At 42.7% G+C, this 17,086-nt stretch overlaps 1 protein-coding gene across 6 annotated transcripts in view; it reads right to left on the reverse strand.

The window, feature by feature from the left end:
• The window catches only part of LOC147358375 (uncharacterized), a 194,144-nt gene that overhangs the window by 36,929 nt on the left and 140,129 nt on the right, over positions 1-17,086 (reverse strand). For 3 of the 6 annotated variants that reach the window (XM_086340972.1, XM_086340978.1, XM_086340973.1), the window contains one exon: positions 9,415-9,582. The exons of the other annotated variants lie outside the window; for them this stretch is intronic. In XM_086340972.1, coding sequence (XP_086197098.1) covers positions 9,415-9,582 — 168 coding nt within the window. The remainder of the gene's footprint in view (positions 1-9,414; positions 9,583-17,086) is intronic. 6 annotated transcript variants of the gene reach the window in all.

Genomic DNA, 17,086 nt, shown 5'->3' on the forward strand with positions numbered 1-17,086 from the left:
GGGTTTTGTTCTTCAATTTCTATCATTTTTATAACCTCGTGGTTCTCAATGAGGGCTGACTTACTTTTTCCCCTAGGAGACACTTGGGAATGTCTGGAGACATAGTTGGCTGTCACAGCTTGAAGGAGGTGGTTACTATTACTGACATCTAGTGGGTAAAGGGGCTTTCCTCATAATTCAGTTGGTAAAGAATTTGCCTGCAATGCAGGAGACCCGGGTTCGATTCCTGGATCAGGAACATCTCCTGGAGAAGGAAATGGCAACCCACTCCAGTATTCTTGCTTGGAAAATCCCACGGACAGAGGAGCCTGGCAGGCCACAGTCCACAGGGTCGCAAGAGTCAGACACGACTTAGTGACTAAACAGCAAGTGGGCAAAGGCCAGGGACGTTGCTAAACATCCCACAATAGAGAGAACAACCGCACTGCACAGAATTATCAGATTGGTAGAGTTAACAGTGTCAGCCCCCAGCTTTAAGCAGCAGTCAGTGTGGCTGAGTGAGTGCTGGTAACTTTTTTTACCCCTCAGAAGTGGACCTTCAACTCATCTTGGTTGACTTCCAGACTCAGAGTCAACAGGCCCCAGAATTTATCCCCATTCATTTTGCATTTCTTGCCCGTTTAGCTCATTTCTGAGCCAGGCCTTTTATATCTTTTCAGTTTTCTACTTTAATATTTAGTCTCTCATTACTACGCATCTGAAACAGAGATACTGGCCCAAAGAATGAACTCACTGAGCTATCTTAATCCAGGCCAACTTTCTGGTGGAGCAAGTCTATATGAATCCACCGTTTCTTGGTCTTTTTTAAAGTTTCTTTTTTCAACAAAAATGTCAGATATCTTGTGATATGCTCTGATACAACCCACAGTATAATAAAATAACACTTCCTAGATGGAATCTTCTTAGCTACTTTTCAGCAGCTAAAATAGGCCTTTAAAAAGATCATCATCTAAAAACCTCAATGAATGCCTGCGCCTTTCATAGGAGCCTCTCCTACACAGGACACTGGGGGTTCTGGTAGAGATTTCTGGGAGTTGCCTTTCAACAAACACAGGTTCCTTCCCCTGTGACTTATATTCTTGCTTCCATGTGTCTCAGTGACCCAGTGAGAACTACAATATACAGCAAGAAGGCAGCTACAAAATGCCCAAGGTACACATCTCAGTCTCAAATGAGATTATAGGAGTCGCACTTGGAAAGGACTGACCTCTTCATCATTGTATAATGATCTTTTTTTGCCTCTTCTCACTTCACATCCTAAAGTTCTCTGACATGAGATGGAGCACAGCTATCTTCATCAGCCAAAATCTTGTTCTCCCAAACGTACTGGGTCTGTGTAAGTGTAAGGTGTAGGTGTAAGGTGTAAGCATAAGGTCTTAGGTGTTAAGACCAGGACTGCTACATGTAACATCCCACACAGTTCCATCTGACTCAGATGCCAAGCATCCTCTATGGAATGCCCCAGCCCAGGCAGAGGCATGTCTCCTACAGATTTACAGCATCTCCTCCCACAGCCTGGTTCATCATGGGTCTGCTTCTCACCCACCCAAGACACATTCGATTGGATGATGAATGGACGCTTGGCCCCACTAACTTCTTTATGAGAAACTGGATTGGGGCCAGAGAGACATGATCATTTACCTGTGGGGAGCTTGGCTATAAGGTCACACGGAATTGGGAACTGAAGACACCATTGGGGTTTTGCCAGGATAAGGCTGTGTGCAAGCAGGGTCATCATGTACAAGGACACCCAACTGAGAGGCAAGTGAGCACTGAAACCCAGCATGCCATGCTGTGCCCTGGAAGGGGCTCCTTCTCCTAATCAGCACAATTGTCACATAGGCTAGCAGTGTGTCTGGTGTGTAAATAGATGAGTGTGTAGAGAAGACGGCTGGCAATGATAAGAACAGAGGTAATGGCCATAGTGATGAGAGATATTCAGCCCCAGAGAGAAAGAAAGAGATGGACAGAGAAGCTGCCTGGGTCCTGAACACTATCAAACACTTTGTTCCAGTTTCTACAACACCCAGCTCTACTTCCTGCCCTAGGCTAGTAGTAGGTATCGTAGTGTCCTTCTAATAAACTCCCTTCATTGGTTTTATTGAGTAGGTTTCTTGTAATTAAAAATATCCTGCTGTGATTAAGCTGCAGGAGGGCAGGGGCTGGATCTTGTTCACTGTTACATGCTCAGAGCCTAACACAGTGGCGGCCATGAATAAGAGTTGGTCAATGAAGATTTGCCCAATGAAGATTTGCCAAATGAATGAATGATGAGAAAGTTGTGACATGCATGATTTGAGAAAGTGGCAGCCTTTGAAACTCCTCATCAGGCCCACCTAGAATAACAGAAGGATGAGGGTTTCTTCAGTGAGGTTAAATCAGTAATGTTTTTTTACCGGAAGTCACTGCCAAATTTTCAATAGTCCAAAGAAAATTGTGTGAATCCTGATTTTCAAAGGGCTATGATGTTCCCTAGACAAAAAGAAAATGTATCCCTGTGGTGAAATAAAATCCAGGATTTAAAAAAATAACCCGGAAAATGTTTTCCTAAATAAATAAATATTACAAATTTTAAATTCTTTCTGGATTCATAGATATTAACACTGCGATGGTCTGCAAAAGATCAGTCCATCCAGCACTGCTCTTTGAAGGAGTTGCTCAGAGGGGTTCAATAATTTGCATGAGGTCACACAGCATGAGTACGGGAAAGGAGCCTGGACCTCCTGTCTTTGACCTCTTAGGGCAGGGTTTCTACTATAACCAGCTGCCCTTGGCAAAGGAAGTTCTTATCATTTCTCTGCTGCTACAATTAAAAAGACACACCTTTTGAAACAATTCCCGTTTACTACTCAATCTTTTAACCCTGGTCAAATGGTTGAACTAATGACGGCATTTATGCAATTATAAGTTGAGTGCACATTTAAGAAACAACCCATCAAATATATCAGCTTCACTGTAGCTCCACTAAAACAAAAAGTTTTAAATGACCAGGGTACCAAAAAAAAAAAAGGGTGCAATTTTCAACTGTATTATTACCTGTGAAATATTACAAGTGAAAAATGTAATTACCTTAATGCTATTTTTGACATCATATCAGCAAATTACCCTGAGTCCCCACTGTGACACTTCTATCAGGGTAAGCATTATCCCGTTGTGAGTGTCAATCCCTGGGGAAAATGAAGTTGCTCAAACGGTTTCGATGCTTCAGCAATTAGCCACCTTGAGACTGCCAGGAAGGGCTGATTTTTGAGACACTTATGGGATGTTTAACCTATAAACATCTAGGACATTTACCTCCTGTTTGTTTTTTTTCTGATTAAGTGCCAGAGAATCCTCTTTATGCAAGCAGAGCATCATTTTATGTAATAAGAACTTTTCTCCCTCTATTTTCCTTCTTAATCATTAGCAAATCCGCTTCTGCTATTAAAATACACACCACGAAAACTGGAAAAAGAGGTAATAAGTATATATTGTACTGAAGACTAATACCCTAATGTCATGAGGGAACAAAAACACACACAATGTGATGTGTTGGAGGATTAGCAATCTTCATGTTGCTAAAACAAAAATAATAACTTCCAGAAACCTTTGGAAGCCGGTGATTTGTTTTCTGAAGTTCCGAAGCTTTATTAGGAGATTAGAAAGGATGCAAACACAAATATACACACACACTTAAGCTTTGCAAAATTGCTCCATTTACTTTGGGTGTAAAAACATCGTGCGCTAAAGTCAGGTCCAGCTATAGGTTAGAAATTGTTAATGGGCAAAAATGCCTCTCTGTGCATGCAAGGTATCAATATCATGCACAATTTCAAACAGTTTCTCTACCAAAATAAAGGACTCCATCCTCATTTCACTCTTAACGAGCTCTGTTAAAAATTAACTCTGATATAAATGCAGTAGTAGGTCATTCATATCATCCAGCTTTGTGAATGAATTCTGTAAAAATTAAAGTCCTGAGGCTGGCGATTGTTCATACAGAACTATATTCTCCATAGTATAACACCAGCCTTTTGGAAAAGGAACAGCCTTTTCCAGTTTAGCTGCAAAGATGAACGTATTCAGGTCGGTTACTGGGTCTTGAGCATCTCTGCATTTTCGGTGTCTATTTTAGGTAGAGAGTCATCCCTTAGGCTGCTATTCCATCTGGAAAATGTAATTAATAAATCATCAGCTCTCAGCTCTGCACGCTGCCTTAGAAAGTGTACCCAAAAAATGAGAAAGGCTAAGATCTATTTATTATGTATTGGCCCCCAGTGCCACCTTGCACATTCTTTAGTGTCCCCGGATCTCCAGGAAAACAAGGTGCTTGGGTTTACTTGAAGAAACGCGGCTCTTTCCTGTAAGCACATAGAATTGTCCCTGCTCTTTCCAACCATCGGATCCCCAAGCCCAGGCTTATCACACATCTCCAACTCTTAGCCTGAACAAGGGAGGGAGCGGCTGAAAAACAGAACTCTTCAAGGGGGCTCCAGGGTCTGATCAAAGACACCTTCCTGTGACCAAAGGGAAGGAGCAGGCCTGACTGGGGAGCTCCAGGAACAGAGCACCCTCGAATCAGGACAAACAGGTTCAGGTCCAGTCTCTGTGTTGCCCTGTGAACTGGGGAACTTTCTTACCTTTTCTGTCCCACTTCCAAGTAAGGACTTAATTATTAGCTATTATGATAATTAAAAGGAACTCATTAGTTAGCAGAGCAGCAATAGCCACTCCCCCAAGGAAACACCTCCTGGTGGGTTCTGATTCTTCAAGAACGATCATCCCAGGATGCTGAGTATTAATAGAAGTTGCTCAGCAATGCAAGCCAGTATCTTCATTTGCATTTCCTACAGAGGAAATGGATGTGCAGAGATGTAAACAGGCAGACTAAGGTCAAGATGGTATCTTAGGACCCTGGTTTAAAGTCCTATCCAAGACCCCAGGGTCCTAACCACATGAAGGCTTCATTCTTCCCAGATAATCTCAATGTCTCTCTTGTATCCTTAGGCCAGAAGAACCATTTTAATGCTACATTTAACCTAAAAGGCTTACCTTTTTATCCCAGCCCGTTTTAGCTTTAAATTTACAATATTTACTCACTCTGCATGCAGTCCTGATTAATGTCCAAATTCAACCATGGTGGTTGTGTGTGTGTGTGTGTGTGTGTGTGTATGTATCTTATATACAATTCCAATTCTCCATGGCTAACCAGAGTGTTATCTTCCTTGGCTTCTGGGTTTCTGTACCTCACTGATTCAGAGTGCCAGGTATTTGGGATTAAATCCAGCCTCAAATGTTATTTGCTCTGTTTAGTGCTTTTATGATGATTCTCTTATTATCTGCATGTGCTTCAGTGCTAATTGTACATTACAATGGTTGTATGCAGGCAGCCTGTGAGGCAAACAGGAGTCGGGGAGGGGGGCGGTATTCAGAGCAAGCCACTGTTCCATGGAATCCAGACAAGGATCAAAGGGAAAGATGCCAAAGGAAAAGAACAAGGGGGCAACCTAGTTTGTAGTTTTGAAACCACTGCCTGGTGCTGCCCTGAGGGCCAAATTAACTGTTTCAGGGCATTTAGCAAGTGTTCCAACAAGAAAACATTAAGAAGAAGAAAGTGTATGTTATTTCTAAAATCCCATGTGGGTGTTCAAAATAAACCTGAATCATCAAACTCCAGAATTCATGTATGATTATATTCAAAGGATGTTTGACAAGGGAAATACACCATTTAAATTGTTAAAATAGTTCAAAGACCTCAAGGATAGTTGACACACCAATCTAAGCATGAGGTTTAGAATAGGCAAATATTAAACCCCTAACTCTGAGTCTGAATAGAAATTTTAAAAATCATCCTTCTGATGTTTATCAGAACTCACAGGAACAATTCTGTTCCACCTTTTACAAAAAACATTGCCAGTAGTTTAGAAATCACAATGAGCCCTGAAATCACAATCTCTAGTGAAATACTCTACTATGTCACACATAGTTTGCAAATTATTTTGAAAGACAACATATGACACTCAAATGCATCTATAGTAGTGTGATAAATTAAGCATAGCAAACAAATTATGTGGTAAATCTCGGCAAGTCTATCACCTTAAAAATGATTTTAGCACTGACATTTTGCAGTATAATGAAACACAAATTATAATTAGAAAACACCTTTGGTGTCCATTCTTGAAATCATCTTTTGCAATTCCTAGTTTCCTGACAACTGCTCAGCGACTGGAGATGAGGACAATCAACCATTCCCAGCTTTAAACTCAACTTTTCAACAATCTCTAGGATTTCAGCTCCCTACACGTTTCATGCTGATCTGGAGAAGGGGCGAACTGATGCGGGGTTACTGAAGCCTGAGCTTCAGGCCCCTTCACTCACTGGGGCCTCTTTCAAGACCATGGACTTAATTTTCTGATCCTTTTTCTTATAAATGAGTTCTCCCAAATGCATAAACTTCAAGCCCCACAACAACTGCCCCTGGGTAAAATGGATAAAACTTCCTTAAGCATCCAAGCCCCACACCAAGGATCACAAAATGCCAGTTCTTCCTAATCCCTTCACAACCAGGGCTTGGTAGCCTTGACCTTATCATACTACAGACAGATACCACGTGGAGAGCAGCTGGTACCACAGGTAACAGGGTCGGTGGGTGATGCTCCCTGTACGATCTAGGCAGATACTACAGTAAAAGATGGTTCGATATAGTCTTTCTTCTGTTAAAATAAGCACGTGTTATAAACACTTTGTTAGTCCTTGTTGTATATGCAATGAAAATTTGAAATGAACCTTGGCATTCCCAAGCAGTGATTCTGACCACTTTTGAGTAAGCATAGGTCTTCTAAAATTTTCAAACTTGCCAAATGTTATATCGTTTGGCTTCTGCCTAAACATTTGAAAATTTCCTAAAATTTCCATTTCTAATTTTACTCTGATTTAAAATTTTAATTTATGCACAGCTCAATCCAAAATGTTCTGCAAACTCCATAAAAATATCTAAAATTTCTGCCTCTTTTTCACTTTTTCTCAACTCAGTAATCAAAAGTTTGCAGATTTCACAAATTATTTCTCTAAAGGCTATCTGGAGTCTTTTTTATCACTATGTAAATAAATTTTATCTTAGAGTTTCCTATGAATACCGTGTTAAGAAACTGGGTGAAAAGATCTAATTTTGCTGACCTTACTTTTCCCACATGTTAGTACAAAGCTAACATAAACCTCAGAATAATTCTATAAGCTAAATACTATTATCCTTATTTAGTAGCTGTGGAAACGGGCTCAGAGAGACAAAGAAACCAGTTTTAAGTTCAGTCATGTAACTGATAACTGAGTAGATGTGGAGTCTGGTCAATTCCATTATACCAGACAGCTAAGTATTTGAATATGCCCATACCATTCTCACTTAAGAGCATACGTGAAAAGACTCAGTAAGAAAAGCCCAGAATTCATTCCCAACCATAGTTCTCAAAAATTAATACATGTCGTTGGATAATGCCTAAACAATTTAAGCGAGGTTTAGGGAAGATGGGAATAACATCATGGACAAATATGAGTAAAAAATTGAGACTCTTCACAGAGTAAACATTTTCCAATTCTAGCCACATGTTATTAGTGCTGACAAATAGAAACTATGAAGAGTTATAGACAGAAAATAATGCAATAATTTTTTTGAGTGCTGAAATTCTTGGGCTGCAGCTAAAAACTGATCAAGGTTACCAATTCCTTCATTCTGGACAGTATGCGTGACACTTCCTATTTAAGAAATAAACAAGCACTAATAAGCAACCAAGACTAGAAAGCAAGGGAATTTCTTTTAGAGGTGCTAGGCTTAGCACCAGACCATATACTCCAAGGAGAAGAGAGTGTTAGGATAGGATCAAGACAATATCAATTTAGAAGTAAGTTGAGATTCTGAGGCTGCAAGTCAAAGATCAGGAAACAAGGTCATTTATTCCAGAAAGTGATGTCGTTGAGATGTCTCAATGGGATTCAGTGGAAATGGAAGTGTGTTCACCCAGTTTTAAAGCAAAAAAAAAAAAAAAAAAAAAAACCCAAAAAAACCTGACAGGCTGAATGAGAAAAGGACAGAGGCTAAAACACCAAATCAAGGAAGATGAACAATCTTTGGCAAGGGAAGAGTAGACCTCTAAAGTGAATTTGGGACGCAGGGCTGATTTTAGGTCTTTTGGCATGGATAAAAAAATGACAGCAGTGCTTGATTTGATCTCGAGAATCAATGCCAACTCCTTATTAAACTGTCAATCTTTCTTAGTGTTACCCTTAAAGATCTTGATTCAGTGAATGCACCAGTGAACCTGAAAGCTGCAAGTTTCAACAGCTCTCCTTGCAGAGTAAACACCAGGCTCTTACCCAGAATTTCCAGAGTTTCTGGTGCCATTCAGTGCAGCCATCATACTGATGTTCCTAACAAGCTCTGCTGAATTGTTTACTTGATGAATAATTTTCAGCAAACATCTAATCTTGCAAAGTATTTTTAAAATAAATAGCTGGTACTGATTTCCCTAGAGTCCACAACAACTAAAACCAATCATTCCCCAGCCCCGCACTGTGAAAAATGGTGAGAATGGCCATGTTGGCGATCTGAAAAAATATAAGACCTTGAGAAAAATCAGTAACACCATCCAAATCATTTTTCCCTGAAGGGTAACTCCTGTGTCATCAAGCCACTTGCGCTCTTTCGGGGTTAATGGAGAAGCCAGGGAAAGGATTAAAATCTGATCCTTCTACGGGGAGTTCAAAATGGGGAACTCCTTGGCTTCATGGCTCCCAGGATCACGCAATGACTTGGGTCACTCATCTATCTACACCAACTTTAAAAGGTAGGCAGGTTCGGAAAACCCAAAAGCAAAGCACCTACCACTGCTCAACTGCCATTTTGATCTCAACCAGGATTGTTCCTCTGCATGTGGAGGGGCAGCGGGTCTCAGGCTTCTCCTTCTCCTGGGACATCTCAGTCAGCTCTGTTACTATAACCAGGACTCAACCCACCCCGGACCAGTGGGCCCCACTCAACAAAGTCCAGACAGTGACACAATCAGGCTTTGCTTAAAGGACACCCACAGAGTAACACATAGAGATGATGTGGACTGTGCAGCTGAGCTCTTTCATCACCCGCTGGGTCCCTGAAGACCCCTTCCCCACCTGCATCCATCCAGCTCCATGTGGCCAAAGCCACATTCCCTGTTCCCACTCCATCAATGTCCTCAGGCATACCTGGAACCCGCTTTGTCTAGCTCCAAAAGGGGAGGTCAGGGACAGACAGGACTCCCTCCTCCAGCTTCCAAGACCCCTTCGCAGTCTGCAGCCCCCTCTCTCCTGAGCTCTAGAGTGGTCATCTGCTTCACAGGGGTGACTTAGCCTTTGACTCCCAGCCTGGGCTTTACTCGGGGCCCCACCAGGTTAGAATACGATACCTACACAAAGGCCAGAGACCCACAGTGGAACGCAGAGTGTGGCTGTCCGCTGATGGGGCTCAGCGGCAGATTGAGGTCATGAGTCAGTCGCTTAAAAACAGCACGAAGAACTCTCTCTGGGCCAAACACTGACACACACAAAATGGAATGTTGTTTCTCCTGGAAAAATGCACTAAAAGAAATATACCATGAGCCACGTAGGTAAGGTTAAATTTTCCACATTAGTAGCCACAAGTACAAAGAAACAGGTGAAATTAAAGTGAATAGTATACTTTTTATAAGCCAATATATAAAAATATTATAAATTTCAACGTGTAATTAATATCAACAATTATGAATGAAATACTTAACATTTTTTTGGTACTACCTCCTCAAAATTCCACATGTATTTGACATTTATCAGTTCAGTCAGTTCAGTCACCCAGTCATGTCTGACTCTTTGCAACCCCATGGACTGCAGCACACCAGATTTCCATGTCTATCATCAACACCCAGAGCTTGCTCAAACTCATGTCCATTAAGTTGATGATGCCATCCAACCATCTCATCCTCTGTTGTCCCTTTTTCCTCCTGCCTTCAATCTTTCCCAGCATCAGGGTCTTTTCCAATGAGTCAGTTCTTTGCATCCAGTGGCCAAAAAAAAAAAAAATTAGGGTTAGGGTTAGGGTTAGTGGCCAAAGTATTGAAGTTTCAGCTTTAGCATCAGTCCTTCTAATGAATATTCAGGACTGATTTCCTCTAGAATTGACTGGTTTGATCTCCTTGCAGTCCAAAGGACTTGTAAGAGTCTTCTCCAACACCATGGTTCAAAAGCATCAATTCTTTGGTACTCAGCTTTTTTTATAGTCCAGCTCTCACATCCATACATGACTACTGGAAAAACCATAGCCTTGACTAGATGGACCTTTGTTGGCAAAGTAATGTCTCTGCTTTTCAATATGCTGTCTAGGTTGGTCATAGTTTTTCTTCCAAGGAGCAAGTGTCTTTTAGTTTAATGACTGCAGTTACCATCTACAGTGATTTTGGAGCCCCCAAAATAGTTTGTCACTATTTCCATTGTTTCCCCATCTATTTGCCATGAAGTGATCAGACTGGATGCCATGATCTTAGTTTTCTGAATGTTGAGTTTTAAGCCAACTTTTTCACTCTCCTCTCTCACTTTCATCAAGAGGCTTTTTAGTTCCTCTTCACTTTCTGCCATAAGGGTGGTGTCATCTGCATATCTGAGGTTATTGATATTTCTCCCAGCAATCTTGATTCTAGCTTGTACTTCATCTAGCCAGCATTTTGCATAATGTACTCTGCATAGAAGTTAAATAAGCAGGGTGACAATATATAGCCTTGACATACTCCTTTCCCAATTTGGAACCAGTCCATTGATCAAAGTTTGGTTCTAACTGTTGCTTCTTGACCTGCATATAGATTTCTCAGGAGGCAGGTAAGATGGCCTGGCACTCTCATCTCTTTAAGAGTTTTCCACATTTTGTTGTGATCCACACAGTCAAAGGCTTTAGCATAGTCAGTGAAGTAGAAGTAAATGTTTTTCTGGAACTCTCTTGCTTTTTCTATGATCCAACAGATGATGGCAATTTGATCTCTGGTTCCTCTGCTGTTTCTAAATCCAGCTTGAACATCTGAAAGTTCTTGGTTCACGTACTGTTGAAGCCTGGCTTGGAGAATTTTGAGCATTACTTTGCTAGCATGTGAGATGAGTGCAATTGTGCAGTAGTTTGAATGTTCTTTGGCATTGCCTTTCTTTGGAATTGGAATGAAAACTGACCTTTTCCAGTCCTGTGGCCACTGCTGAGTTTTCCAAATTTGTTGGCACATTGAGTACAGCACTTTAACAGCATCATCTTTTAGGATTTGAAATAGTTCAGCTGGAATTCCATCACTTCCACTAGCTTTGTTCGTAGTGATGCTTCCTAAGGCACATTTGACTTTGCACTCCAAGATGTCTGGCTCTAGGTGAGTGATCACACCATTGTGGTTATCTGGGTCATTAAGCTCTTTCTTATATAGTACTTCTATGCATTCTTGTCACCTCTTCTTAATGTCTTCTGCTTCTGTTAGGTCCATTCTGCTTCTGTCCTTTATTGAGCCCATCTTTCCATGAAATATTCCCTTGGTATCTCTAATTTTCTTAAAGAGATATCTAGTCTCTCTCATTCTATTGTTTTCCTCTATTTCTTTGCATTGATCACTTAGGAATGCTTTCTTATCTCCTCTTGCTATTTTTTGGAACTCTGCATTCAGAGTTCCAAATAATATCTTTCCTTTTCTCCTTTGCCTTTTGCTTGCCTTATTTTCTCAGCTATTTGTAAGGCCAGTTCAGACAACCATTTTGCCCTTTTGCATTTCTTCTTCTTCTTGGGGATGGTTTTGATCACAGCCACTTGTACAGTGTTGGACGCACCTCTGTCCATAGTTCTTCAGGCACTGTGTCTATCAGATCTAATCCCTTGAATCTATTTGTCACTTCTACTGTATAACCGTAATGGATTTGATTTAGGTTATACCTGAATGGTCTAGTGGTTTTCCCTACTTTCTTCAATTTAAGTCTGAATTTGGCAATAAGAAGTTCATGATCTGAGCCACAGTCAGCTCTGGGTCTTGTTTTTGCTGACTTTATAGAGCTTCTCCATCTTTAGCTACAAAGAATTTAATCAATCTGATTTCAGTATTGACCATCTGGTGATGTCCATGTGTAGAGTCAACACTTATAGCACATCTCAATTCAGACTAACCACACTCCTTGATGGGCACTGGTAGCTACTGGCCCCTGTACTGGACAATGCAGCTGCAGAAGCTCATAGTCCAGTGGAGCTGGAAGATGTTCCCGTTCTCTCTAACCACCTCTCCGTGTAAAGTGATGTTCAGACTCAGAATCCATCCTCTCCCTTACCCGGAGGACAGTGGCCCAGGGATTTTCTGGATGAACGTCCCTGTGGCTGTTGCTCAGTTGCTAAGTTGTGTCTGACTCTTTGTGACCCCATGAACTGCAGCACACCAGACTTCCCTGTCCCTCACCATCTCCCGGAGTTTGCCCAAGTTCATGTCCATTGGATCGGTGATGACCTCCAACCATCTTATCCTCTGCTGCCTTCTCCTCCTTTTGCCTTCAGTTTTTCCCAGCTTCAGGGTCTTTTCCAATGAGTCAGCTGTTCACATCAGGTGGCCAAAGTATCTGTGCCCTTGCTTGGCACAGATAGCACCCAGACTGCCTGATCCCAGACAGCACCTCCTTGGGGTTCCTGCTACAGCTACTTTTAACAAGGTGTAAAAAGAGCACGTTGAAACATAGGGAGCTGAACTACCCTACCCAAAGGCTTTCACAACTCTTGACTCTGACTAAATTCCATTCCATTATTGATCTCTGTACAGTTGATTCTAGTATATAAGACACTTTGGATATTGGTAAAGTTATCAGTTAGAAACTCTGCAGCTCCAAGTGACAGACTAACCAACTCAAATTAACTCAAGTAAACAGTGAGCAAAGGATATTATCAGCCCACCTAACTAGAAGACCCAGAGAAGGTAAGCTTCAGGTGAGGCTTCATCAGTTTCACCAAGGACTTGACTTCACATTCTCTCCATTCTGCATTCCTCCATGTGGACATAAGCTTCAGGTGTGACACACTGGTCTCTAGCAGCTCCAGGAAACCACCCTGAAGTCTCAGAGTGACTTCAACAGTAGCTCATCTCATATCCAGTGGAAGAAAAAAAGAGCCTCTTCTCCAGCTTCCACAGATCTGAGAATCATCCTCTGACACTGGCCAGAACTAGGTCACATGTCCATTCTGGAACCAATCACTGCAAGTGATTGCTGGCTTTCCTAACTGGCTTAGGCCAGTCAGGGCCCATCCCAGGAGCAGGAAGAGGGTTCATTCCACCCAAACTGTATAGCAGAGAATGGAGGGATGGTACAGTTCCTTAAGGAAAAATCCAAGTCCCTCAGCGTGAGAAGCTGGGGGTAAATATGGGAGAGTCCCCAACACATGTCCACCACAATCAACATGACGTGCCCAAGGCTGTTACTTTATCATGCCTGATGTGTGGGGATTCAACTGGGGAATTGTGAATTTTCTGGTAGCTTCAACTATGTCACACAAAATTAATTTCGATCCCTCCAGAGAACTGTCATAACCACTGCACTCCTCTGGCTGGAGAAAAATCTCCCCAGCACAATGTTTTTAAGAAAACAAATCCCCCTTTCCTGGATGAGGGAAGTATCCCTGAGACTGCTCTATTGAAATCCTGAATGCAATCCAGGGATATTAAGACAAAGATGCTTCATAAGAATTAAACAGTACAGAAAGATTTTATGAACAAAGCTCAAGGACTATCAGCTATTAATATTACCCTAAGATTACACAAATAAAATCTAGTCAAGCATGAGGGTGGCACATCTTTCAACGTGTAGTAAAAGAGAAAGAAGTGTGTGATGTCAACTTTATGTAAAGGGCTCTTCAGTTTTTTTCTTAAACTCATAGCTTACTGTGCCAACTCCTTCTGGTGACAAAGAGGGCCACATGTGCATAAGTGGTGGAACTTGGAGAGGGTCTTTAGGGATAAGGAAGCAAGGGATGCACATCAAAAAAGAATAATTCTTGACACTGGAGCATCCCTTGGTATATTTCTGCTCCAGAGGTCTTTAAAATATCACATCCATTTGAAAGATAGAACGTTCCACCTATGTTTATAATCTATAGCAATTACTGTAATTAATAATTGGTGACATCCATATGGGCAGGAACTGTGTCTGTTCTGTTCTCCACCGTGTACCCAAGTCCTGGAACACAGTAGGCACTCAGTACATATTTGATGCAGTGAAATTAGATTGAATTTATTTTGAAGAAGCCCGCCTGTTTTAACACAGAGATTCGGTCTGAAGTCTGTTCCATGTATTCTAACGTAACTACTCTAGGTGGTTGGGCTGAGGTGCAGCCGGTGGTGACGGTGGTGGTGGTGAGGGAGAGGGGTTGAGAACGTAGAAGTACTTAAATATAACCTAAAAGCAATCTTTCCAACAAGTCAACCCTGGCTGGCCCAGTGCTGGGGATCCAGAGATGGAGAAAACATAAGTGCACAGATGTCCAGGGCACGAGGGGACACAGAAGTGGCAGCAGCTCATTGTGACAATATCTAACAGGAGGCAACGTAAAGTGATAGAGGCATGAAGATGAAAGGACAATTAATTTCCCCCAGGAAGATCAAGGAGGATTACAGGGAAGAATTCGGGATTATAACTGGCCCTGCCAGAAGCTTCCACAAAGGCAGTATTTAAAGTCTGCCGAGACCCAGAGGAATGGTGAGTGGGAGGTAGGAGGATCGGAGGTGCCCTGCCATCCCTGGAGCCCTTAAAAGCAGCCCATTTGTCTTCACAGATGGGAGAGGCCTCCCTCTTAGGCCCCCAGAAAGCTTTGTGTATGTCCCCATCATGGGCCCACAGGTTCCCAGTCTGCCAGAACAAAGCCCCAGCTAGGAGATGACACGGCGTCCTGAGGAGTCTAGCAGGGAGGGACAGAAAGTTCTTGCTTAGACAGGAGGCGGTGGGTTGTTTTTGCCATGCTATTTTGTTTCTGGTGAAATTCAATAAACATTGGTTCAGTAGAAGCGGCCACATCCTCTCCACTAGATAGATCTGCTTTTGCCACACGCTTTTCAGTGTTCCTAATGAACTGTTAACAAGCTGTCAATTAAGTGCACAAATTAGAAGAGATGACATGGAGAGGTTTGTACAACAGAGCATACTCTCAGGCTGCAAACCACAGACCCTTCCAGAAAGCATGAGGACCACGTATTCGGACCACCCCATGAAGACCTTTGACCTGATGGGGAAAATACTGCAATTAGGTCTTGCTTTGGGGTGGAGGAGGGTGGTTTAAGATATGAACTAAGTGTAAAATAAAAAAACTTTCTCATTCTAAGCGTTGAAAATCCTCTTGGCTTATGGCAAATCAAACGGTTAATTCTCCGCTGCAACTTGTAAACCTGTTTTACTTAAGTGGGTGCTGACAGACGACTTTATTCTGTGTGACTTTTATTGTCGTTTCTTTTCCAGCTGATTGGTTCTGTAGGCTTTCTGCTGTTTATCAGGCCCATCTTCTGGGGGGAAAAACTCCACAAAGGAAGAAAAGAACACAAATGAATAACAAACTTTAAATGTAATTATCTCTGCTCTCTGCCTACTGCTGTTCCCAAGAGAGTCTCCTAAAAGGACATCTTGTGGAGAAGCCCTGACTCTCCCGGCCCATTTTATTGCCAGAGTCGGGATGTTAAGGGACCAGCTGAGACCAGCATCAGCGATGCTGAGAAGAGCGAGGCAGCTTAGCTCACTGGAGATGGGGTGGCGGGGGGAGAGGTGGTGGTGTGGGGGTTGGGGGGATGTGAAGTTCGCTGGACACAAAGGGACATGAAAGCTTTTATGCAGACCCAAAAGAAAAAGGAAACAAAACCCACAAGTGCTCCCTCAGTGAGAATTGCTGGAAGGGTCCCTCACATAGAAATGGGACAACAAAAAGACCAGTTACTGGTTAACTTTCAGAAAGAGCCAGACACACTGGGGCAAGGGCAGCATCTTAATACAGTGAATGAAATGGCCCCATCAACAGGTCTGTCAAAGTGCTGGTGGTAGGACTTAATTCTGGAAAAGAGGCCGTCGGGAGGGGCAATCCCTGAAGGGGCAATCCCTGAGCGTGGGGAGCTGATAGGAAACCATCACATTCACATCGCCTGAGTGGAAGACCTGACTGATTAGAAAAGATCCCGATGCTGGGAAAGATTGAGGCAAGGAGGAGAAGAGGGCAACAGAAGATGAGATGGTTGGATGACATCACTGACTCGATGGACATGGTTTTGAGCAAACTCTGGGAGATGATGAAGGACAGGGAGGCCTGGTCCTCTGCAGTCCAAGGGGTCACAAAGAGTCAGACATGACTGAGCAACTGAACAACAACCACCCGAGTCGATCATTTCCCGCAGAAAGACAAGCAATCTCTGGTGACTGGGCCCTGAGATTTGCAGAGCTGATTCCTGACAGGCTCCAGTGCTCTGTGACTCAGTTTCCCCACCTGCCAAAGGACTGGAATGATGGTGAGGGGAGACACCCAGAGGCAGATGGAGGCGGGCGTGGGAATGGGTTTGGCCAGCCGTCTGACCCGAGACTGGCTCCCAGTCCCTCCTTCCCTTCCTGGGCTGCCTGTCTCACGCTGTCCCGCCCATCATCTCCCAAGTCTCAGGTTTCTCCCACCCTCTAGCTCATCACCACCTCCTTCCCCGCTCAGGACTTCTCTTAGAGGCACCGTTGGATCTTAGGCCCCTACCCTGCCCTGCTATAAGGCAGAATCCTAAGTTTGGAATCTGAAAAGCCAGGCTCCAGTCCTGGTTCTGCCATTCAGTGCGTGACAATAAGTGCATTTCTTGACCTCTCTGAACTTGGCTTCCTTTTCTGAAAATAGATCACAGAGGAAAAAATAATCTGTTATGAGGTTCAAGTGAAACAATGGAAACTCTATAAACTATAAGACAATAAACTAGAAATTTTAAAAATCTGGTTTTTCTCTTTTAGCAGAGGCAGCCTCTTTTCCAAATGACATCCTAACTGCACACAGAAGAAAAGTGGAGAGTTCTGGGGGGTCGGGGCAGAGCCCCCACCGCCTTGGCCACCTTCTCCA

The sequence above is a fragment of the Bos grunniens genome, chromosome 15 (genome assembly GCF_055505025.1).
Source record: "Bos grunniens cultivar Pamir isolate PY7600 chromosome 15, Bosgru_T2T1.0, whole genome shotgun sequence".
NCBI lineage: Eukaryota > Metazoa > Chordata > Mammalia > Artiodactyla > Bovidae > Bos > Bos grunniens.